Below are 25,794 nucleotides of genomic sequence, written 5' to 3'. Positions count from 1 at the left end.
TCTACATTTTCTGTAGAAAAGTAAGGGTCAGTCAAAATGACATTATTTTGACACTTTTCTTGAAATATGAATATATTTTGGACAAAGCAGAAAACAAGATTCATTAAGTTAATACAGTAGAGTGATTTGTCCATATTAAAGAAACCCAAATTATTAGTAGGTACTGATTTACCAAGTGGAGGACCAGAACCAGGGTACTGCTTCTCCCCACTGAGAAATGGGAAATGCAGTAGATGGACTGATTTGTTGCATGTCTGGCTTTGTATCCTCTCACACCTCATTAAAATTAGACAGGTGTATAGTCTTGGCACAGTAATTAAAAAATACATTGCACTCATCACCGTCATTTAAATGCCATTGTTGTGATGGCTGCTTTATGCTCAACAGAGATACAGCTGTAATTAGTCCCCTTGGTTTAGCACTGAAATTGTGGTTGTGGTTACATTATTAAAGTTGTGGTAGGCTTTCCCAGTCCAAGTGTTCTTTGGTGGTCTTTTCAGGTGTAGGTTTATTGCTTGAATTACCTGAGAGAGGATATCTTGTGTTCTGAATGTTCTTCCTATTTTGGGTTACCTTGTACGGAGTAAACTCCTCTGTCAAAAGTTAAGCAGAATAGGAATATATGTGCAGTATGGAATAAAACTCAGTGAACTTGCTTACAAAATGGGGTGTGACAGAGTCAAGAACAGAAGCTGCACTGTCTGAATCCAAATCCACATCCATATTTAAGGCTTGAGGACACACTTTCTGGCTTTTTCTAAGACCAGTGACTCATATGAGGAATCTGAAAGCAGAAAATGCAAGATCTGGCATATTTCTGTATTCTGAGCTGGGATTCCAGCTTCCTGCGCATGTCTGCATGCTATGGCACACGCATTCACTTTAAAGACCAGACAGAATGATTTCTGTTGCTCTCTGGGGAGAGGATGCTGCTCCATCTGAGCAGCATGACCCGGCTGGACCTTGGCATGTTTGAGTGTATTTCTTTAATTTCTCCACTGAGAAGAGGATTAGCCCCAACAGTTTGAACACTGAATAGAACTTAATTACCATTAATAATTGAATGCTTTACCTTAAAATACTGGTTTTTAAATCTTGTAGAATCACTGGTTCTTTTTAGTACAAGACTGTTATACAGTGTTAATGGATTTTATAGTCTTAACATCTATTACACAGTGCTGCAGTTGTACATTTCAGTGGTGTCTTATTCAATTGGATTCCTGCCAGCCCATAGGCCTGTTGCCATTGTTTCCCATAGAAACAAAACATAACAGTATAAATATGAATAGGAGAGGACATGATTACAGGAATGACTCACATTAACTTACAACTTTAAAAAGGGAAATTTTGGAACATGTGGACGTTCTCTTACAACAATCTGATGCCAAACATGCAATTTCAGTGAAGTCAGACATGTGAAACTTCTTGTACAGAAGATCTCTTCAAGTCTACTTCACATGATTATTCAAAACAAATTGGACCAAAATAAGATATTATACCAAAATAAAATGGACCAAAATAAAATAAAATTACAAATAATTTACTGAACAATCTATTTCATTTACTATAGAAAATGTCAATTTTATTTATGTAGAATTCTTTGTTTTCAGTGTATGGAGTATATATTGTCTGGTTTGATCATATTTTTAAATATAAATTAGATCAACTTGAGAATGATTCAGCCAAAAAGAAGAAGCTTTTGCTATTAATTAGAAGCATGCAATTACATGGTGAAAGTGTGTAAAGTCTTACCAAATTCTAAGGTGCAAAAAAGGCAAGTGTGGTTATTAGAGAGAAAAGAATTTTTAAGTAGAATTTTTTTTTTTAAGTTTTAGCTTAGGTCCACAAATCTTGAAGAGTCCCATGTGAAAATTGTGTTTCCCATGCTTTTATGGATTATAGAAATGGCCACCCTGGGAACAGAGAATGTAGTTCCCTTTGCCTTAAAGTAATTCAGTGTTTCAATTGTGAGTTATGCTAGAGTCTGTCAGTCTTCTCAGGCATTAAAATGCTGATTTGAAGTATTAATTTGAAGTAATGTTAAATGCACACAATTTTGCCAGGCATTCCCTCCAGAATGTATTTCTGAAGCACATATCAACTGAAGTTCATGTAAAGTAGGATCAATAAATATCTTTGCAATCAGAGTTAGGTGAATTTCACCTACTTTTTAAATTATCTGAACAGAAAGTGAGAGGAGAAGAAAATCACTACTGAAGAGGAACCTTTTATCTTGTTTTTTTTTTCATGTATTTTGCAGCTCTTAGGGATGCTGGAAAACAGTCAATCAATAGTGATTGGAAGATAGAACATTCTGGAACATTCAATATTGCTGGGACCACAGTCCATTATGTTCGGAGAGGTCTCTGGGAGAAAATATCAGCCAAAGGTCCCACAACATCACCCTTACATTTACTGGTATGACAATTCAGTTTTTTTACTTGATTCCTATGATAGAGGATAGTAACTAATATTTTTTCCAGACTCCTCAAGAGAATAAGATCTGTGTAAGATATACCTGATTTTGTGTTTACATATGTATCTATGAATGTGGGAAGGAGGGGATGAGGAGAGAGAGGTCTGTCAGCCTTGTTGTAAAAAAATGCATTTAAATCCAAGAGCAATCTTTATCTTGTTGAGGCAGCATTGAAGGTCTCAGCATTCCTACAAATGTCATAAAAAGCCGATGTGCCAGATAAGGAGAGAAATTCAAATTATTTTCAGGTGTTTTTCTGAAATCTCTTGCAGACTATAGCACAGCATCACCATTTCAGAATTGCAATCACCAAATTCTCTGTGAAAAAAGTGGAATTTCGATGCATTTCGGTTTAGGAGAGGAAAAGTTAATAGCCACCATAAAGAAAAAGGGAGAAGTGACGGCAAAGGACTTCATAAAATTAAAATCTTTTTAATTAAAGGAATTTTCTTAATAAAGCAAAATATTTTCTTCCATTGGCTTGATCTGGATGCTCTAATTAATTTATTCTAGCAAATCCGTTAGGAGGGCTGAAAGGCAATAGTGCATCAAGTCATTCTGTTGTGCTTTTCAAGGTGATCTACTTGCAGCTTGGAGCTTGTCTTCCATAGTGTCTCTGTATGTAGGAAGGTTTTTCGGTCTTTGTATCTTGCAGGTGCTGCTCTTCCACGACCAGAGCTATGGTTTACACTATGAATACACAATCCCATTGGATCCTCTCCCTGAAAATCAGAGCTCTAAAGTACCAGAGCCCCTTTTCATGTGGACACATTCTACCTGGGAAGATTGTGATGCTGTATGTGGAGGAGGTAAAATAAAAGGAAAATGTACAAACACACACACACACACACACACACACACACACACACACGCGCGCGCGCACATGAAAAACACATGAAAAATGACTATGTGCATGCAATATGCATGTATATATGTATTGCAAATGTGTGTGTGCAATACACACCTATATGTATAAACACTGTATGTTTATATGTAATTAGGATTCTGATGGTCAATGTTGTATATTTAATACTAATATCCTCATTGTGGTTTGTATGTTTCCATACAATGTAGACGTATGTCAGTCTTGTGCTTTCTGACTGCATTAAAAATACTGTGATAGCTCTAGGATGAGATTAAAACTAAATATAAAAAGTAGCAAAAGATGGTAATGACGGAACAAAATCTAGACTAACAAGCAAATTCAGGACACAGTTGCCAAGAAGAAATACAAGTGCAAGAGCTAGAACAAGAATAGAAAGTGCATTCCACTCTGCATTTGGAACTCCTGAAGATAAATGATCTGTAAGAGACATTTCAAACCACAGAAAAGCTGAATCCCAGTCTCAGATCAAATAAGTACAGTTAGTAACATGAGTTGAGGATGATCCAAAAACATATGGAACAGATATTGCAACAGCAGATATTACTATACTGATATGATATTTTTCCTGAGTTTATCAAACATAAAAAAGTGATTTTGGAAGAACAAAATCTGATTCTGAAAACAAATATTGGAATATGAGCAGTATTGATGTAACAAAGTCTTTCAAACTGTTTTCTAGAAGATGTTATTTAAAATGATACTTACTTACACTTAAAAATCACTTCAGGTAGGGGTTTTTTTTAAATAAATGGCATGGACAGTGATGTGTTTATACTTTGTGCAGTTAGTCAGTGGTTAATTTTTGATAGCTGTCTTTCATGCCGACAGCTTTGACGGTCGTGGCTGCTCTCATCAACAGTTCTGAAAACTGCCATGCACCTTGTGATTGAATAGGAAAGCCTGGAAAGGCTTTTCCTTCTCATAACATCAGCATAAAGAACACAGTGTTCTAGCTCCTCTGACTGTGTGAACAATCCTGGTGTCATGAAAGATTGCTTAGTTTCCATAAACATGCTTTTTGTGGTTTGGTAGGAAAGCTCCTTCCCTAGAAGGTATTTTGTTCATGGTGCTAGTAGCATCCTCTTATTCTTAATAGTGCGTCCCAGTTTACTTGTGAATTCACACTTTTTACAGTTTCCTGATGTATTTTTAGAATAATTTTAATGCTACTACAATCTGTCATTATTGCCCCAGATATTTCTAAATATTTCTATCATCTGCAGAAATCTCAAAATGCAGTATGTCAGTAATTTATTCTATATTAATGCTTAAATAAATATTTTAATGTTTTACTCTAATGTTTATATTTTTTTTTTTGTGTTGTAACTGGTCTTCATTTTATGTTATTGTCTAAAATAGCTAAGTTATTGCAAAGTTCCCTAGAAGGTAAATATTCTGAAATACTACTGAAATATTTTTCTTACTCTGGACAAAACTGTTTTCCTTTTTCTTTTACTTTCTGGCTTAAACATCAAGCAGCAATGAAATCAAAATACCAGCTCTTACCCTCTTTAAGTATTTTTGATTAAAATTTAACATCAATGTTTTGATTAATATGAATAAATAATAATACAGTTATCAATAGTTTTGCTTAATTGCTCAAAGCATGTGTGAGGATAAAACTATTGATGAAGACGTGGTTTTGTGTATATTTGCACATGTAACTGGTCTGTGACCTCCTGTGTTGCAGAAAAGCTTTCTTTGCATGGGAGAGAATATGAATACATAGATGTATATATAAGTGCAGAAAGAATTGTCAAACATTTCAAAACCTATGATATGACAGATTAGTTGCATGTGCTCTCACGTACACAAGCCCTATGTAAAAATGTCAGCAGTGGTCATGCACATAGTGTGCATTTATAACATAACTGCTTCATCCACGGGCTCATTTTTCACATCTGGTGAATGTTCATGCTTAAGCCTGCCCCGCTCCTGCACACAGCCCCTTTGCCAGTAAACTTCCAGACAGAATAAAAGTAACTACAAGAAAAAATGGTTCTAACTGAAATCCTGAATTCAAGGATTGCTAGTTTTCTAAAATTAAGGCTCCAGTCTAATTGCAAGTTACTACTTGTGATCAGTATTACAATAAATTCTAATTTCTAGTCTTTCCATGTTCAAGGGACACCAGGCTCCAGGCCACCATCTGGACAAGGACTCTGTACACAGCATGCACTCAATCTCTGCAGCAGTACCCCGCTTCCTAAATGATTTTCTGACCCTGCAGATCAGGTCATCTGGCCTCTAGTTCATGGGAAATAGTGCAGGCTCCCAGCTGAAGGATGCATGTGCTGATTGCCTTTATCTGAATGCCAGCCACAATTTGTCATTTCTTTCCTCATTTTATGTAGTAATTAACAACCATATTTGTAGTTTTCTTCAAGCATTGCTCAGTGATAGAGTTGCAGTGGTTGAGAAAGAAAATTAGAATGAGGGTTTGACCTATAACTAGTTGCAGGAGTAAAGCAGAAAGACTCTTGATGCTGGTGTGCAAAGACTAGGTTAGAAACTCACAATGTTCCCTGCAAACTGTAGGATTTCTTTCAGATTCCCTGCTAATTTTGAATTTCTTACACTGGTTTTTCAGTTCTTTTAGCCAAACTGTGTATGAAATAGCTGTATCTGTGTCCTTAACAATTTGCATATTCTGGATTTCCTCAAAAACCTGCTTCTTTTTTTTTCCTAGGTGAAAGAAAGACAACAGTCTCTTGCACAAAGATTATGAACAAGAATATCAGTCTTGTTGACAACAAGAAGTGCAAATATTTAACAAAACCTGAACCACAGATCCGCAAGTGCAATGAACAACCCTGCCAGACAAGGTAATAGTGATTTGGTTAAATTAAACTATAATATCTAGATGTCAAAGCAGTGGACTGCTTCTCGCAATGAATGGGCAGTAAATACATTCATTCAAAATATTATAATGCAAATAAAAGGGAAAACAGAAATGCTGGAAATTGTTTCTCCTGAGTTTTAATGAAAGAGAGTCTGTAAGCACCATGCCTGAATAAATTCTTATCCAGTAAAGCAGTTAATCCCTTTACTCAGGAAGTATTCTCACAGACTGATCTGTGCTACAAAACTTAAATGCTGTTTATATAAAGACATATATGGGATTTAATCCCATATTCCTAATTAATGATATGTTTCAGTGGGATTTTTTTTTTTTGAAGCAAGGCTTCATGTCTTTAAAGCTCTGGATAAACTCTGGGTACCCTAAATAGTAAATAAATAAATAAATCCCTATTTATCACTTTTTTTTTGTGTTAATGCAGCTTGAAGTGTAGTGAGCCTGCCCCTCACTCCAGTCTTTCCTCTCACCCCAGGAGAGGGAAGTCCTTGTATGTGGATCAACAAACAGACTGAACTGGACTCTGGTGGTTGAGCATTGCAGGAGGCAGGAGGCAGCTCCGTGTGCAGCCTGTGCCAAGCAAATCCCACCCACCACCCACTGGTGTTCCTGCAGCTGAGCTGGCAGCCTGCTCCTTGCCCTGGCTGACCAGGTCAGCACAGGGGCCCATTTCAGAGTCGTACCACTTGGCAGCTAAAAATTATTTGTTAAGGAGGTCCTCCAGAATTGCATGTACTTTTTAAAAGCAAATTAGAGGAAGTCCACACCTTTCAAGGGGGGGGAAAGCAGCTAGCAAGAGCTGGCTAGCATCCCCGGGAGTAAGCACTAGGATCAGTCTGCTGCACTCATCTGGAGGACAGGTAGATGGCATTTTTAAACAAAATAATGCAAAATAAATTAAATGCAAATACTGTTGAAGAAAGTATGTAAAGTGAACGAGAAGGCATAGCTTTCTTGGAAAGGATGAGTACTGAAATTGATAAAATATGAAGTATGATAGATTTTAAGTAAGACAAAACAACTGACATTTGGTCTTCCACAAAATAGGGCGTTACACTTTGGAGGGATTATTTAAACTTCATTGTATGCATATTTGAGAAGATCTTTATTTTGTTTTATTAGCACCACTGTTCACTTAATGGATAGAAATGGAATAATCTGATCTTTTTCTGAGGCATTGTCTACCATAAATTTTCAGTATTCTGTGTTTTTTCCAGCTTATTAAGTGACAATTTTAAAACTTTGCTAATTGATACTCAGATGCTGTTCTGAGAAATGTAGAAAGATTTAATAATCCAATTTTTTAAATATTCTAAATGATGATTACAAAATTTTATTACCTTTCAGGCAGAAATGTTACCAAAGCATACACTTGCATAAATACTTATTTGCTATGGGCCTATGAAGAAATATCTTGAAGTGTATTTCATCATCTTGACAGGTCATGATTTGTAAATTATATATCTGGACAGATAACAAAAAAACTCCTCAGTTAAATGTTTAATTTTTTTGCTACAAATGCATGACAGAAGATTGAAAAAATGTTATTAAATATCAGTTTCCTAAAAACTTTCCTTGCAAACTAAGTCTCCTTGAAAACTTTTGTGTTTTCAGGAGACAGAACATCAGGGGCAGAGCTGTTTAATTTTTTAAAGGCACATGGCCATAATCTGGATCTGCAGAACATCTGGGGAAAATTATGTTCTAGAACAATTGCTCTCTAGGTATGTGGTCTGTGCCAAACTGCATCAGCCTTCCCTGTGATTGTGATTTAAGCCATGCAACCTGTTAGGCTTTACTCTGAAGAACATGAAGAATTTTGGGCTTTTGTGCTTTTTCCAGGGCAATGAGTCTTTCACACTTGAGTGATTCTTGCAACACAGTGTTTTCAAGGAATGCTGGGCTTTAGATGCTTGAGATAGATAGACATACAGAGAATAACAGGCAGGCTGATCAGGGATCTGTCATCTTTATGTATATATATATTGGAAATTTTCTAATTGGGATTATAATTAGAGGAAAGTAGTTTGAAAACATAGGGGTAGTGGTCTGGGGAAAGGTTAGGATTTCATTAATACCATATGAAATTTAATATATGTTAGATTCATAAATACTCCATTAGCAAAATGACAGTAAAAGGAGGCTGAAAAGATGCAAGTGTGTCTTGGGTGTATACACTTATTCTAAGTGAATAAGATGTGAAGGCATTTTTTCCCTCCTGATTTTGTATTAGTACATTGCCTGTGTTTTTTTGCAGATGGATGATGACAGAATGGACACCATGTTCAAGGACATGTGGAAAAGGAACCCAGAACAGACACGTAGCTTGCACACAGCAGCTCAGAAATGGGACCCTGATCAGAGCTAGGGAGAGGGATTGTCTGGGGCCAAAGCCTGCTTCTGCACAGCGCTGTGAAGGCCAGGACTGCATGACAGTGTGGGAGGCAGGAGTCTGGTCTGAGGTGATGCATTTATTTATACTCCATATTCTCCAAATACTCCACAGTTGTTATTTGTGCTTTGGTATTTTTTGGAAACAAGGTTTTGTTCAGCATCAAGTGGCACAGCTCAGCCTAATGATTTTCATGGTCCTTGTGCAGTGTTTTGGCAAAGGGTTCAGGGGCTAGGAAAACCAGCTGTGTAGAGCTACTGCATCTTACCTAGTTAATGTTGTGCAGATCTCTTCTGGCCAGTTCTCAAGCACATATAATCAAGTATGTCCTGTGTGCAGTAGTGGGTAACTTGGGGGAAATAGAATTAAGGCACCACTTATCAGCTACAAGACCTTGGGTTCAGAGTGGAAACATCTGGGATGTACTTTTGTACCAAGGGATGTTGATCAGCAGATGAGTGATGCTATTCTGCTTCAGAGAGGCTTTGAGGAGAGCCTTTGGCAAAAAAAGGACATCTTCTTGCCTTCCTTTCTTTTCTGCTCTTTTTCCAAACCAACAGCAATAGACAAATGAGCTTGTAAATAACACAATTTCACATATGCTGCATCCTGAAGTATTGCTGTAAAATATAATCATTGTTCAAAAAGCTTTATTAATTCAAGGTCTTTAAATGTGCTTGTCTATTTGGCTTTCTTCATCTTTGATTTCTTCTAAAATTAACTGGAGGAAGAAGAGTATTGTTCTCACTGCCATCTGGACAAGATGAAAGGGTTATTTGGAACTTCTCCTTTCATTGAAAGAGTAAAGGCAATTCTGATTGCCTCCCAGACTAGAAGCTGTGCGATGAATACCTCTGTGATCAAAATAGGAATAGCAGCTTCTGAATGTGGGTGCAGTCCCTTCTTTCAATTGCTCTACTCAGCAGAACTCCTTGATCCCCAAGCAAGAAAGAGCTAACAAATAGGGAATGTTTTCAAAGATGGAAAGCACATGCTAAGGTAGAGACAGGAGATATAAGTAACACCAGTTTCTGGTGAGGTACACAGTGTTATGACGCAAGAGCTGGTTGTGAGAAGAAAGGCATCCATTTACAGAGATGAGTAAAAGAAATCAGAATCACAGATTGTTCAGTCAGTTTGTGTTACTTGAGAGATGAGAAATGAGAGAGCATGTTTTTGTTGGAAGCAATAAATACTTTTTGAAGAGCGAGGTATTTCCCGTGGCCATTCCTACTATCACCATTATGTAGGAAGCTAGCCATTACTGCTTCCTGTGGTTATAATCACCTTGGCACAGGAGAGTTTTGAACTGCAAGCAGTGGGATGATCAAAAGCAGTGATAATGTTTTGAGAAGGAAATGGCATCATTTTTGGCTATGTAAGGGGGAATGGTGAAAAAACCCCATAGATTAGGACCTTCTAAGCAACTTGAAAAGAGCTTTCACATGCTGACTATATAGTGACTTTGAATTTTCATGTTCAGTCTGGATTCTTTCATCGTTTTGGAATATTTACTTTTCCATTCTGCATTTTTTTCCTCCTCCCAAAAAAGGCTGTTGGACACTAACAGAGCTTTCCTCTGTTAGTAGATATCTCTGTTAGTAGATATCGCTGTTAGCAAGATGTAAATTGCTTCATATCTTATTCATATGAATGTTATTTTGATTTTCTTTCATTGTATTTCATTTTATTGGAAGAAGAAAGATTGCCTTGTATTTTTAGTGTAAAATTTTGCATTCATTTAATCATGACTTCTTGGATCATTTCTTATTCCAAATACTATTTTGTCCTTAAGCAAGTAATTTTTTCTCTAATTTTAGGTAGAAATGAATCAATTATCATTTTGTCCCCTAAAGAATTTTTGTGCAGTTTTTCTTTTTTAATAAATCTAGTATTGATGCTATTGAAGGTTGGAAGTTAGGAGATCACTGAAGCTGTGAAATATTTATGCTGACCTGGCAGAAGTCATATAGAAGGGGATGAAATGGGGTAAGTGAACTTTGTAGAAATCTGGAAAACCATTTTTTCCAACAGTGCTCTGTGAAGTGTGGTAAGGGAGTACGGCATCGGACTGTGAGGTGCACCAATCCACGCAAGAAATGTGTTTTGTCCACAAGACCTAAAGAAGCAGAGGACTGTGAGGACTATTCCAAATGCTATGTCTGGAGAATGGGAGACTGGTCTAAGGTGAGTAATCCTTGATACTATTACCTCCCAGCATCACACATTTTGCAAGTTGAGTTCTTAATAAGAATTACTCTTATCAAAAGTGTACAGATGTCCCAGCTGAGGGAACAATAAGGCTATAAACAAAAAAAACCTAAACTGGTAGTCGCAGTGAGCCTACAGTATAAATAAAAATCAGGAATATAAAGTAAATGTGACATAAATCTAGAGTATAATGCAAATTTGTATTATCTTATTGTGTCAGGCAGGCAAACAGCTTCAGAAACTGCAGCCAGCTCCAACCTTACCATTCACATATTTTGTTAATTTGTGTTTGCACATTTTATTTGTGATTCCAGTAAAGTACACTCTCCAGTCTTATATACTAGCACCTTTAGCTTATTAAATTTCCACATAAACCATTTAGCATGTGGGAAGCATCTATTACTGTTTTTCTTTTATTATTTTTTTATTATTATGGACACTCAGCATAACTGTCATTACATTATTTCCTTGGCATATGTGTTCTGAGAGGTGGATACGCATTGGTCAATCAGTAACAAACAATATTAGTTAGATCTGTGATTAGCCTTCAGTATCTGATACAGTTTTGTAAAACCCAAAACATGCTGAAATTCTGAAATTGAACCTTGTCAAGGTTTTCTCTTGCTGTATCACAGACCACACTTCAGCAGAAAAATTGTAATCTTTTTTTATTTCCTTTGTTTCTCTTCATAACTTTGCACACACTTTTACTTTCAGCACCTAACATTATTGCAGCATTTTTTAAACTTGCTTGTATGGAGAAGTATTTAATGTATTTTTAGTTGTCTTTCATGTGATGTAGGAGCTGGAAACAAGGACTAAAGCCAGCAGTGTATGGCTAGCCAGCCTTCCAAGAATTAGCTTCAAGTACTCTGTGAGTAACTAGCTACTTCAAAAGCACATAGTATAGCCATTATTTTTTTTAAACAACAGAAGCAACTAACTTTCAGTAGCAATATTACTTTTACAAGAAGATATGTTTGGCAATAATATTTAGTATTTCCATTTCTCTACTACATAACCACAGTGAAAACCTGCCTCATTTAGCACTAGCACGAGTAGGAAGTAAACCATGGAGAAATGACCATCTGCTTTCTTAATTGAAGCAACCATTCAAATTGGGGCTGCTGAGGCTATGTGGGTATGCTGAGACAGATACACTGTGTTTCCAGTGCCCTCTGGAGTGAAGAACTTTATCCTCTCTGCACCTTTCACAAACAACCTTGTCACAGATGAGTGTACAAAAACTTATATCTTCTTGTTTAAAATTTACTGGCAATTTTGTATTTCCTGCTCTCCTTTTTGAGTCAAAGCTGTAATACTCTCACCCAAACTGCACTTTGAACTTTAAAATTAGGACATAAGGAATTATGGAATTGGCAAAATCTTTTGAACAGTTAACATACAGTCTGACTATGACTTGTGCAGCAGAGATTTTCCAAGATTTATACTAAAAAATAGATATCTTGATTTCTCTACAGGGACACAAGTTCAATTTTAAATATATTTGGATGTGAATTTCTTTTCTCTGTAAATCTTCTGTTCCATTGAAGGACTACATAGCAACATGAAGTCATGGCCTACATGTTGATATGTCTGCAATGGTGAGAACAAATGAAAAGCTTGGGTAAATGTTAATCTTTGCTCTGTTTGTTTCTTATCCAGTGGTTCAATGCAGCCTTCTGTGTTCAGTTTTTACTCTAGGATTGTTCTTGACATTGACAGAAGTCTGTTCCTTTGAGCAGAGCCAAGTTCCCTCTAGCTAATGCCAAGACTTGGCTTGAAAAATTTAGATGATGCTTCTCACACATTGAAACAAGAGGCCTAATATCTTTACTTGCTTTGCTGCTTCCTTTGAACTCCTAAGACAGAATTTTTAATTAAGCTTAAATTGCACTATTACTGAGAAGATAACATGATTAATAATTATGGAACGCTGTAACACAGTTAGTTTGTTTTATTGGTATAGTCACGTAAAGATCAAATAGTTTTTCACCTCTATGTTTTAACAATACCAAGATCAAATAAAATTTGACCAAAATTCCAAGTTCCAATACATCAATTATGGAGATAGTAGTCCTTCTAAAACTCAGTCTAAAGGAAGTCTGTACAACCCAGCCTGTGTGCAATCTTTAACTCTGTAATGGTGTTTAATTTAGTAGAGTGGGTCAATATGCTAAAACTTGCTGTTCATAACATCACTTAGGCTCTGTGCCACCTTTGTGAGGAATATAGGTATGATGAGAAAGGAAAGAATAAAAGCTCAAACTGAACTTCTGGAGCCAGCACCTAGCAGCATTGCCAATGACACTGTATTTTCCCAGCATATGCCATCCATGGCATATCCTACCTAACAATGTGCGAGTTACCTTCAAATGAGGAATGCTTAGAGTTCATAGCTATTTCTAGCACCAGCTAGGGCAAGGTGTTGTTAGCAACAGTGTCCCTTGCTAAGCTGCCCACTGGCTACCCATTTCAAAGCCATACAAGGACAGGATCATGCTCAGAGGCATTCATCAGCTAAGTATAAACAATTAGGCTGAGGAGAGGTGAAATTAAATTCATGTGAACAGCATGTTTACACATCTGCAAACCATACAAAAGAACACATCATTGTAGAAGTAATTCTCCAAAAACCACTTAAATTTCAGCAACATAGGGTGCTCAAAGGGCATGTCTACAGTACTTTGTGTAGGAAAATGTGAATATTTTTGTCTGCTACTATCACACTTTTCAGACCATTGTCAGAATAAATGAAGCATGAGAACCAGAATGAATTTTGGAACAAAGAATAATTTGGAAAGGGGATATTGAAAATGGTAATTTAAAACTTTGATATAATAGTATATCATTCAGCAAGGAAACATAGGAACAAAGGTCTGGACAACAAACTAGAATTTAGAAACAGCAGTTTGTAAGATGAAGAGATATACAGTATATGTCTATAGGAGATCAGAGAAGATAATGTGGCATAAGTTGTAAAAAAGATTGGCAAAAGGATGCATTCTGTAGAAACTAAAGATGGAACAGCAGCAAAATTTCTAAATAGTATCTATGTGTTAGACCAGAGATGCTGAGGAGTCAAATATGACATCTGAGATAGTGGTCCCAACGGTTGGCATGCAGTTCCCTTTGTCTATAGCCTGAAGAAGCAAAAACATGAAGCAAAGGTTAATCTCCTACTATTTTTCTATTGAGTCTGGAAGGGAATTTGAGCCAACTTCTTAGTTTTTACAACAATGAATCCCAGAATTCACATCCTATTCCAAATTATTTAGTTCAGAGAGTATTTCAGTGCTCCCTAGAAAGTGTGTGTGTATGTGTGTGTGTGTAGTCAGAAGAAGTCAAGTCTCCAGCTGTTAGGGAGGCCGATTCACAGAGAGATCTCCTGAGGGGTACAGAATGCTGATGTCAGTGATAAGGATTGTTTGCCTTCTTCCCCAGTCAAACAACACATGTAAATGGAGAGAGGTAAATGCCCACAAACTTTTTTTACTAACTATTCAAGAGCACAGGATGTGCAGCCTTTATTTTGTGTGCTTAACACAGAATTTAAACAGACTCTAAATTTCCACAGCAAACAAACTCAACTGATCTCCTCCAATTAAAAAAAAGGATGATATTAATGTTATGATTTTACTGACAAGGGAATTCATCTTGGTTTTTTTCCTCAGATCCCCATCCAAAATTATTAATCTCTTTTAGATACTTGGAATGGAATAGTGCTGGCCACGAGTCAAAATTACTCTATCAGTAGCAGTAGTGTAATATTGCACTATCAGTAGATATATGGACAAAGCAATTATGCAATGTGAAATAATAGAAGTTAAATTAATTATGTAATCAAGTAAATAACTTTCATATTGACTTAAATATAGTTAATTTGCAGCAAATGATGCATGTCTTTGTTTCAGAAATGAAGCATTATCAAATAATGTGGAAGATGTCAATGTAAGGAAATGGCATTGGGAGATTTTATGCGTTTCTAACCAGTCCTATAATATTAACAATATTAACATATTTTGTTTCATATAAAGGGTTTTTTAGATCAATATACTGCAGAATTTTGGCTGGAATAAATATAATGTCATGTCAGTTTCCTGAAAAACAGAATGAGACCACCTTTCATAACAGAAGAAACCACTAAGACTGGAAAGGATTTTAAAAGTAGATATCACCTGTTTTGCACACAGAGAAAATCACTCGTAAGTGGGAAATTCTAGTATCTGTTTCACACTTAGATCTACTAAGATATCTTTGTTGGTTTTCTGCTTCAAGCATCTTTAGTGTAAGAAGTTTGGGGGAATCAAAATGTAATTACAAGTGTTATCTCTCAAGTTGCAGTATCTGTAAGTGTGGTTATATTAGAAAACAATTAAGTTTTGGTACATCTTAATAGTTCCCATCAGGACTGAACCTTCCTAGGCTCAGAGGAAAACAAAGCACAAATGAACAAGAACAAAATAAGAGGACAGCTCCTGCTGAAAGATGCTTTCTGCCTTACTTGACAAGTGACATGGTAGTGGGAGAACTATATAATCAAATAAATAATGAAAAGAAAAAGAAAGAAAGAAAGAAATTTAAATCCACCTCATAATACATACCTTTTTTTTCCTTATGTGTCCTAGGAGAGGGTCTTAAGCAGAAGTTACCACCACTATACATTTCCTTTTATGTTTCCATCAAGGGTAAGCTAGTTTGTGACCTCAGCATGGGTTACAGAAGATGGTATTGTGCAGAAAGAAGGGTGCATGTGCAGAAAACCAACCCTCATAGCTAGAAGAGGATGCCTGGAAGATGGCAGCGTGTAGTGTAGGCAAATGCAGACCCGTGTTTAAATGTGTCTGTACAACCACAGAATTGCCACACAATGTACAATGTGCTCACCTGAAGGAGCAGTGTGGGAAAGAAGGAGATTCACTTGCACAGCCACTGTTGGGGAGACACTCTTGTGTCTCTTTCACTGCCGGACAGAGAAAGAAAGGGGTAACACTGATGCATTCAGCAACTGAACAAATTGTTTTAGACTCTGAAGATTTTAAAAAGTGGTTTCCAGGGAAGCAGGTTGAGATGTCTTCTGTAGAGACACAAATCTGTAGTGAAAAGATTGACTTCTGAATCACCTTCTTAAACATGAACAGTTAGAGGAAGTGTAGGAAATCCAAAAATAAATGAGATCTGAAATATCCCTGAAAAAGCTAGGGTTTTACTCCCTGATAGCAGAAGTAAAATGATAAAATTCTCCTAAAATGGATGATTGATAACATTATAAATAAGTTTTGTTCTTGTTTACTTATGCCCAGCAGTATTTCAGAATGAAATATTGTTGCTATTAGTATGCGGCCATTGACTTCAAATCTTTAGGCAGCTCTATAAATTTTCTGCATGCTGATTCCTGCCAAATATTCTATGGTTCTACCAACAGACTGAAACCTTTGCTATCAGCAAAACAGTGGAGCTGGTCTCTCTTGTACCAGAAGTTGGCACTCTTTGAAATTGATAAGTATGATTGACTGGGTGTAGTGATCCCTTCGAAGGCCAGGTGAAGGAGAAAATCTGTGTCATGCACCACATATAATATTCCTCAAATGCGGAAGTTAGGGAGAATAGCATTCGCAGCTTTTCATCACCTTATTTACTGCTAATGTCTTCCAAGTCATTGTAGTGCAGTCTATACCCAAACAGGTACAAATTTCCAGACTTTTTTGCTTTTGAGTTTTACAGTGCTAGGCCATACATTACTGCTGCAGGGGATTTACATATGCGTACATATGCATATAGCAAGATTGAAGGAAGCCGTTCTTGGGAAAAGCTGAAGAGAAGTCCTTTATATTCTATGACTTCTCCTAGAAATGCCAGCCAGGTTTTTTTTAAGGACACTGGAATCTTTGAACAGTGGATCTTCTGGAAGGCTGATGTGTATTTTCAGCAGATAAATAAATGGTCTGGTGCTCAGACTTGGTGAATTAGGCATTCTTTTGCCTGGTGTATCTCCATATCTAAGGCCACCTCTCTCTTTCTAATTTTTTCCTCAGTATCTCTGACTCTGTCATCTGCAAAGGCATAACTCTTACAGCTGATTCACTTGGGTTCTGTTAAAATTTATGTAATCCATTTTTTCTTGTGGGATCTAGCTTATCTTTGTTGGATTTTTTTATTATTTCATGTTGCTGTTATCCTGTATTTCATGCAGCTAAATAACATACTGTGTCTTGTATTTATTCTTGTGATAAACTTGTTATTCTATGAAATTCTTGTTTTATTTCAAAATATTTATTGTTTGGTTTCCATTATTTTGTTTGACTCTATGGGGTTGTCACTTTTTTGCTGTTTTCTGATAGTTTATAATAAGGCAAAAGATGAAAATACTTTAAAAATGTAAGAGATAACTGAATCTTGAAAAATTCTTTTGAAATAATTGTTTCAAGGGCTGTCTTGAGCACAGCAACCATGAAACAAGAGTGTTTTCAGTTTTCAAAGCAGTAAGGAGAGGGGGCAACAGAACTGCCACATTGTACTTCCAGAGGACAGACTTTGGCCTGTTTAGAAGACTGATTGACTGAATCCTTTGAGACGCAGTCCTGAATGACAAACAAGTCCAGGAAGGCTAGTCATTCTTCAAGAAAGAAATCTTATAGGTGCAAGAGTTGCCTGTCCCCTCGTGCTGAAAGATGAGCTGACTCCCTTGCTTGAACAGAGCGCTTTGGTTGTAACTTGGGTGGAAAAAAAGGGTTTATGGCCTTTTGAAGAAGGGGCAGATAATTTGGGAGCTCTACAAGGATGTTGTGAGGTTATGCAGAAAGAAAATTAGAAGGGCCAAGGCCCAGCTAGAATTTAATCATCCTACTGCCATAAAAGACAACAAAAAATGCATCATGTCCAACAGAAAAGGAGGGCTAAGGAGAATCTCCATCCCTTATTGGATGCAAAAGAAAACATAGTGACAAAGGATGAATAAAAAGCTGAGGTACTTTGTATGTTCTTTACCTCAATCTTTAGTATGAAGAGCAGTTGTTCTGCAGGTGCCCAGCCCCCTGAGCTGAAAGACAGGAATGGGAAATAAAATCAAACCCTCATAATGGAAAGGAAAAATGGTCCTTGTCTATCACTTAGAAACAGACAGCTCTGTGAAGGTGGATGGGATCCACATGAGTATAGTGAGGAAGCTGGAAGAAGGATCCAGGGAACTACAGGCCTGTCAGCTTGACCTCAGGGCTAGGGAAGGTCAGGAGCTGGTCATCCTGAGCGACATCATATGGCATGTGCTGAACCTGCCTGATCAGGCCCAGTCAGCATATAGTTTATGAAAGGCAGTCCTTGACTAACCTGATCTCCTTCTAAGACAGGGTCATCCACCTAGTGGATGATGAAGAAGCTGTGGATGTTGTTTACCTGTGCCTAAGCCTTTGACATTGTCTCCCACAGCATTCTCCTGGAAAAGCTGGCAGTCCATCGCTCAGACAGGTGCTCTCCTTGCTGAGTTAACAACTATCTGTATGGCTGGACCCAGAGAGGAGTGGTGAATGCAGTTACACCCAGTTGGCAATTGGCCACTAAGAGGTGCTCCCTGGGGCTTAATGTTGGGCCAGTCCTGTGTGACATCTTTATTGGTGATTTGGGCAGGGGGATCAAGTGTACCCTCAGTAAGTTCACACACAGCACCAGTTTGCATAGGAATGTTGACTTGCTGAAGGTAGAAAAGCTGGGGGATCAGGACATGCTGAATTTGTGGGCTGAGGCCAGTGGTAAGAGCTTCCACAAGGCCAAGTGGTGGATCATTTACTTGGATCACAAGAACCCCAGGCACTGCTCCAGGCACGGGCAGAGAGGCTGGAAAGCAGTCTGGCTGAAAAGGACCTGAGGACCTGGGGGTGCTGGTCAGCAGTGACTAAACATGAGCGAGCCGTGCCCAGGTGGCCAAGAAGGCCGATGGCATCCTGGCCTGTGGCAGCAATAGTGTGGCCAGCAGGGCCAGGGCAGTGATTGTCCCTCTGTACTTGGCAGTGGTGAGGCTGTTGAGGTTTGAGCCCTTCACTGTAAGAAAGATATTGAAGTGTTGGAGTATGTCTAGAGAAGGGCAACAGAGGTGAAGGGTCTGGAGTACAAGTCCTGTGAAGGGTGGCTGAGGGAGCTGGGGCTGTTTAGCTTGGAGGAAAGGGGGCACAGGGTAGACCTTTTCTCCCTCTGCAACTCCCTCTGCGTTTGTAGTGAGGTGAATTTGGTCGCCTCTCCCAGGTAACAAGTGAGGGAATGAGAAGAAATGGCCTCAAGATGAGCCAGCAGAGGCTCATTGGATATTAGGGAAAAGTTCCTCAGCAAAAGGGTTATCAAGCATTAGAACAGACTGCCCAGGCAAATTGTGGAGTTGCCATGTAGTTGCATTACTTAGGGACATGGTTTAGTAGTGAACTTGGCAGTGCTGAGTTAATGGTTTGCCTCAATGATCTTAAAGACCTTTTCCAGTTTAACTGATTCTATGATTTTGTTCTTGTATTTCAGTTAAATAAGAGTCCTAGGAGTTCAGTTTCCTTGTAATCTCATAGGGTTTTTTTGTGTTTTGGTTTTTTAATACCTTTCACAGCCATAGATCTGCTATTTCAGATCTTCATTATTTAAAATATGGTAGATAGAGTGATTGGAAGTAAAGTCATTATCAGAAAAGAACTCTTTCGTTTATTCAACCTACTGGAAAAACTTTAAAGTGGTGCGTAGTGTGATGATATTTAAAGGACAGTGCTTAATTCTATGTCGAACAGAAGAGCTTTTTGACATATGTTTCTTTGATTTCTGAAAAGTAAATAGATAAAATAGAAATTTTTAAAAGAAAGGATTTTCTTGTAGGTTTCATTTCCCTGATTTGAAATTTCCTTTGTGTCCTTAGTGGGTTTTGTGACATGTCTTTTCATTAGAAATACTGTAATCCTTTAATTACTTCTTTGTGCTGTTCTAATGCTTTTCGGTGCAAGGTTTTCAACTGAGCATCAGGCTAGCATTGTCATGTATGGTAATATAATTATATAGTCAAAGGTTAATATTTTAAGTTAATTTAAAGAATTTGTTTTCATCATTCCAGAATAGCATACTCAACTAATTTAATCAGAAAGATAAAGATAATTATGTAATGAAATCTAACTGTTTCCAGATTCTTGTTTGGATGTGTGATAGTCTAATGAATGGACGGTCATCTTCTGCCAAAATACCAGGCAATGATATCTCAGATATCAAAGTTTGAAATGTAATAATGTCTTGCTCATTGCTAAGCACTAGTGGCAGTAATATATCCATGTGTGAGTCAGCACAGGCAGGCATCTGGGACAACCACAAATCCACAGCTAAAATTTATTTCTGCTTCCTTGCTAACAGAGGATCCCTGCAGCAAGTGCCCAGGCTGAGGTGCACAAACAAGGCTGAAATTTGTAAAATGTACCAGTATTATGATGTGAAATACTATTTAGCAGTGTGTCTAAAGTCCTAAATAAGAATAAATAACTATTTCAGGTATACGTAAATTGCCTTTAAACTTGTATATGTTTTTATTATATATAGGTTTATAGAAAGTATAACTACAAAATTTAAAATGGTGAGTACGTACATCTGGAGCACATAGAGGAACTTGGCTTTCTAGATCTGTTACAGTATTACAGGATTTGTCCATGCTTTGATATAATAATGATGAGAGATTGATATATTAATGATGAGAGAAAAATGCTGATACCTTCTCTGACACCAGGGAGAAATGATAGGCGGTAATTGAGTCTCAGGTTTTTTATGGATTTTGACTCCAGGTTGTCTCTAATAGAACAAATTTGTGTCATTGGAATAATCCCAGTTTTTAAACTGTTAAATGGGTGATTGTGTTTCATTAATTCACCCAAGAAAGAAATTGGGCAATGGAACCTGGGTTTCACATGGAGACAGAGAATTTTCCACTTCCAAGCTGAGTCCGGAGAGCCCATTCAGATTTGAGCCTATCCAACCCCACTATTGATAGGCAATGAAGAAAAGATACATATATACTGACCTAGATAAAATAAATTTCTTTTTGTAATCAGCTCCTGAACTTTCTGTTGCTTCTTGTCTTGATACCAAAGGCAGTTTTGCCTCCTCTGCCAAGCAACCAGATTGTTCTGCATGGGGCCTTAAAAAGGATTCAGGGAAAAAAAAAAAAAGAAAAAAAAAAAAAAGAGAGAAAAGAAAGGTTCAAATTCTTGAGATGAGGTGATGAGGATTTCCTCCATGGGAACCCTATCTCTAGGTTTATCAAGGGCACTGGAGTTCTGTCTCTCTTAATTTAAAATCTTATCTGTTTTTGAATCTTATATCTTCTTACCCTAGAAAGAAGAGCTATAAAGAAAAAAATGGAGGGGCAGCGGGCAGAAGAAGGAGAAAAAGAAGGCTATAAAATAAATAGGCACGACTCAAACTTGCTAAACTTAGAAGAGACCAACAGCAGATACATTTTAGCTAAACTTAGCACAAGTTCTGAATTTTAAATTTGGCATACTGAGGTGTTGGGTGTGTCAGAAATGAGAGGCAGAACGACTTTCCTGGAAATGATGCATGTGAGAACTCAGACTCCATCTTACGCTTGTATCCGTCAATCCCTCTTTTTGCTACACTATTCAGAAATGCCTTTGTAACAAAAAAAAAAAAAAAGGTTTAAAAGGTTTAAATAAACTTCAGATTATTTGCTTGATTTAGGTAATCTTTAGGAATATTGCCAAATTTAGTATGAAGCCTTTGCTGAAAAAAAAAATGCACCACATTATCTACTACCTGCCTTTAAATGCAGGCTTCGTAAAAGACAAAGCAGAAGATTTTGCAAGCGTGTTAGCAAATATGAATCCTGCTGCTAAAGTCTGATTGCTTGCTATTCTTGTTTCACACTCACTTCATGAAAAGGTTGAAACTGCTTAAAGCTGGAACTGATGAACCTATACATAAATGATTAGGAATGCTCTGCTAATAATTTCCAGTAAAACTCATCACTGAGTTTCCTTAGAGGCACGTCAGCCTGCTTTGAATGCTACTTAGACTTGTAAAACCTTTTATTGAGCAGTCCACCTATTCTCAAAAATAAATTGTCCAAGTCAATTCTGTTAATACTGTCACAGATTGGCTTTTTCATTGTGGATTGTATCAGCCTCTTCAGTGATTGCCTGTTGTCTTGGCAGAAAGACACAGTTTGACCGTTACTGTCTGCCAGTGACAATTTTTCCCTTAATTTAGGAATTCCTACTTCTCATGAAGGCCAGCTGGAAGCAGCTAACACATTACAGCAACTTCCTCAGCTGTTGGCCTTGGGAATATGTATTCTCTCCAGAATATATATCTTTGGCAGGGAACAGAAAGAAGGAATCTTGGGTAGCGGGTGTGCATGCCAAGTGTAAGAATTGTTATATTTAACACCTAGATTTCTGTCCTTGAAAATATATCTAAAAGAAGTTCAAAAGTTGGACCAAATTCAAACAGGCTGGTAAGATTTTTTTTAAAGAAAAAAAGAATTTTAGAAAAATAGCTGTTACCTATCTTTACTCAGGATTTTTTGTAATCTTTAACAAGAATGTTTTACATGTCTTGCTGCTTGAATGATTTTACAGTACCTTTAGGACTGTGTCCAAGATGCACAGATTAACAGCCACATAAAAAAAACTCCTCTGGCTGTGTACTAGAACATTTAGTCTAAACCTACAAATACGGTTCTCCTACAGGAATTTTTTGCTAATCAGCTGCATGGCCTCAAATTGTAGGTCATGTGAATAGTGAGGAGTAAAATGTAATTAACCTCCACAAAAATAAAGTATTGCATGTGCTAGACTGACATGTGGGGAGATAGAGTGGGTGGGAAGAACTATAGAAATGTATTCTTCATTCACTAATAATAGAAGCTGTGGGTTTAAATTAACCTGAACCTGCTGAATTAATGAAAATGCTATATATTGGTTGGGAGTGGGCATTTTCTGCAAATCATATATATAAATATATATATACACACACAAACATACAAAAAATACAAACAGTTTTGACAGTTAAATTTATTTTTTATTACATTCACTGATTAATGTGTAAAAGTGAAAATATTTTTTATTTCTTTGAAATTAAAAACTTTGTTGGAGTTTTAAACCTTTAAAGTCCAGAAATATACAGAACCTATACAGCTTCAACTACGTACCATAAGCACTACCTAAAATGTGACAGCTGCATATGCAGTGAAAGGTATTTACCTCAGATTGAATATTTGCAGTGGGAGAAATCCAAAGGTGAAGCAAGTTTGGGAGGCAGTTTTGGAAGAGTCTGCTTCAGCTTGAATGTACACATGTATATACAGTAAAATGAGTGTCAAAATGAGGGTCAGAGATGTTGCTCTGAAGGGGCATCTAACTGATCTGCAGAAGTTGAGTTGTCTCCTAGTGAAGTCAGAACAAGTCTGTATCTTTTAAGGATAAAGAAGAAAAATACAAGTTACTTTTATTCTCTAATATTCAGTGTCTGCTCTCAGTTAAAGCAGCAGTTGGCTGATGTGTTTGTAAGACAAACTCACAGTTAAGACATGGACATCATGAACACAGAAACTTCACGGTTTGTCTGTGTGGCTAGCAAGTGCACTGCAAAATGCCTGATGCTTTCCCTATTTCATACTATTTTAAATATAAGCTAATATAGCTAATAGCTAATATGAGCTTTTATGGTAAATAGACTTTTTTTCTGGCTTCCAGTCAATAGAATTCGTAATTTCCAAGTCAGACACCACCGCTGCTCCTGCTACTGCCATGTGAACATAGAAGAGCACAGCATGCTTATCAGATCCCTCACTGATTTTAAAACCCGGGGTGTTTGGAAAAATCTTGCTTTACTTGCATGTTGGCTAGGTTGGATTTAAAAGTTTTGGATTGCAAATTGCTGGGGTAGCCCTGCTTTTTCTCAATATTCCACTAGCATCTTACAAGACTTAATAAGTTCCCATTTTTAAAAAAATAAAAATAAATGCACTGTTAAAATTTAGTACATTTCTGTGAAAATAAAAGAGCATAGATCACAAATTTCTCTATTTCTTGCTTTGCCACGTTTCTTATATGAACTCAAACATTTCATTTAATCATCCTTTGATGTCAGTTTCTAAAATTGTGATTTTAATAAGTAGGTCAATCAAGACTAACTGTTTGCAAGATCTCTGCATCTCGGGATGGAAAACTACATCTCACCAAGGCCAGTGCAGGCTCAGTTATTTAAAGGATATTAATTCACCAGTTGAGATTTTAATGCCAAAATCTTGCCAGATTATGCATAGAAATTCAGACTTAAACACTGATTAGCTGAGAGATTTGTCTGTTTGTTGCTTGTTGTGTCAGTTGCAGTCACAACAAACTTTCAAGCCAGAGCTCATTTGATGTAGAGAAGATCTGCTGCTGCCAGAGCACTCTTTACAAAGTCACCTGCCCACATGAATTGTTTGGCATTGCCAATTAACAGATAAACCATTGGAACCCATTTTGTTAGCAAAAGAGTAGTGTTTTTCAAATCCCATTCTCCCCTCCAGTATTCCAGGTGGCTGGATTGCATCTACTCACTCTAGGATGACCTAAGGGCAGAGAAATTATTTTTGGTGATCTTATGTACCACGTCAACCAGCCCATATCCTCCTCCTCTGCAGCTGACACACATTCACACATACTCTAACTTTGGTTGATAAACATACTAATATTTGAAGGAAAAAAATGTAATGCTGTGTGTAATATTACTCTAAATTAAGATCACCATGATAACATTTAAAGATTATCTTTCCTTATTAGAGACCTTCAACATATTGGCTTCATTATATCACCTACATTTTTCTTTTACTCTCACATTTGTTTTCTCTTTGTGTTGTAGTCTTAGTTTTGTCTTTCTTTACACCTTTTTAAATTTTGCTTTTCCATTGTCTCAATTTTAATTTGATTAAAATATTCCAAAAATAAATATCTTTGGAACTATGATGAGAGGAATTTAAGGAGTGGTCAGAATTTGGGCAAAATTAAAATCTATGTTCCATCTGCTGTTGGGGATAAAATTTGTGCCAGTGTGTATATGTGGTTTTACATGTTGACCATGTGCATAATGTTGGCTGTTATAGGAACTCAGATTATTTTTAGCTGCACAGAGAAAAGGCAAAGAATTCAAGAAGGGGAGTTCTGTTCTTGAAGAATTCAAGTTCTGTTGGGAGACTTTTCTCATGCAATTTTACAGCAGTATACTAGGTTTGCTAGCATACTTTGAAAATAAATCAGTACTAACTGATTTCCCTTCTGTAAACCATGTATTTGTTCATGTGTTAAACTGTGGTTGATACTGAATAGACAACTGTGTATTCATAATTTAATGTCTTTACATGCCTTGATTCATGGAGGCTGTAACTGTTTAACTCAGCAAGATACAGTTCTGTATTGGCTCACTGAGAACAGGAGCAAAATCAAGTCCATTTGCTGCCTCTATAAAATGCCACTGTTTGATTTCATGTGGTTACAAGTTCAGTCCCTTGTGAAAACATCCTAGTGTATATCCTAGTCTTTCGTACCTCTGTTGGAGTCTTATGAGTCCAAAAGACGGGCTTCTCCCTTCTCTTGATGTACATATCTATTTTCCATTAAGCACATGTAAATCCTCCTTCTGGATAAGTGTTTAAATTGTCACTTAAACGCACATAGAGATCCAAATCAACAGGTAAAAACTTGTGTAGTGTTTCATATAGTCAAAGTTTATTCATCCTTTGAAAAAAACTACACTTCTCCATCTTGAGACAGGATGGCTGGGAAATATTTTTCATTATAGCACCTTCTTCTTTCAGTTTTTTTTTTCAGCTGCTTTTTGAAGCCTCTAAAGGAAATATATTTTGAATATTTATGAAATTAAAATTATTTAGAAAAACATTTTCAGGATTGTAGCCTGAGCTCTTACATTATTCATTACAAGAAACTGATTAGTATTTGAAGATGTTC

The 25,794-nt window shown here is 37.0% G+C and overlaps 1 protein-coding gene across 1 annotated transcript in view; it reads left to right on the top strand.

The window, feature by feature from the left end:
• ADAMTS19 (ADAM metallopeptidase with thrombospondin type 1 motif 19) overlaps nt 1-25,794 on the top strand; it is a 130,340-nt gene that overhangs the window by 99,703 nt on the left and 4,843 nt on the right. The window contains exons 17-21 of the mRNA XM_063180612.1: nt 2,261-2,418; nt 3,132-3,285; nt 6,052-6,187; nt 8,477-8,681; nt 10,646-10,798. Of these exons, the coding sequence (XP_063036682.1) occupies nt 2,261-2,418; nt 3,132-3,285; nt 6,052-6,187; nt 8,477-8,681; nt 10,646-10,798 (806 nt within the window). The remainder of the gene's footprint in view (nt 1-2,260; nt 2,419-3,131; nt 3,286-6,051; nt 6,188-8,476; nt 8,682-10,645; nt 10,799-25,794) is intronic.

Source organism: Melospiza melodia, chromosome Z (genome assembly GCF_035770615.1).
Source record: "Melospiza melodia melodia isolate bMelMel2 chromosome Z, bMelMel2.pri, whole genome shotgun sequence".
Taxonomy (NCBI): Eukaryota; Metazoa; Chordata; class Aves; order Passeriformes; family Passerellidae; genus Melospiza; species Melospiza melodia.
This window is presented reverse-complemented; position numbering and strand designations above follow the sequence as displayed.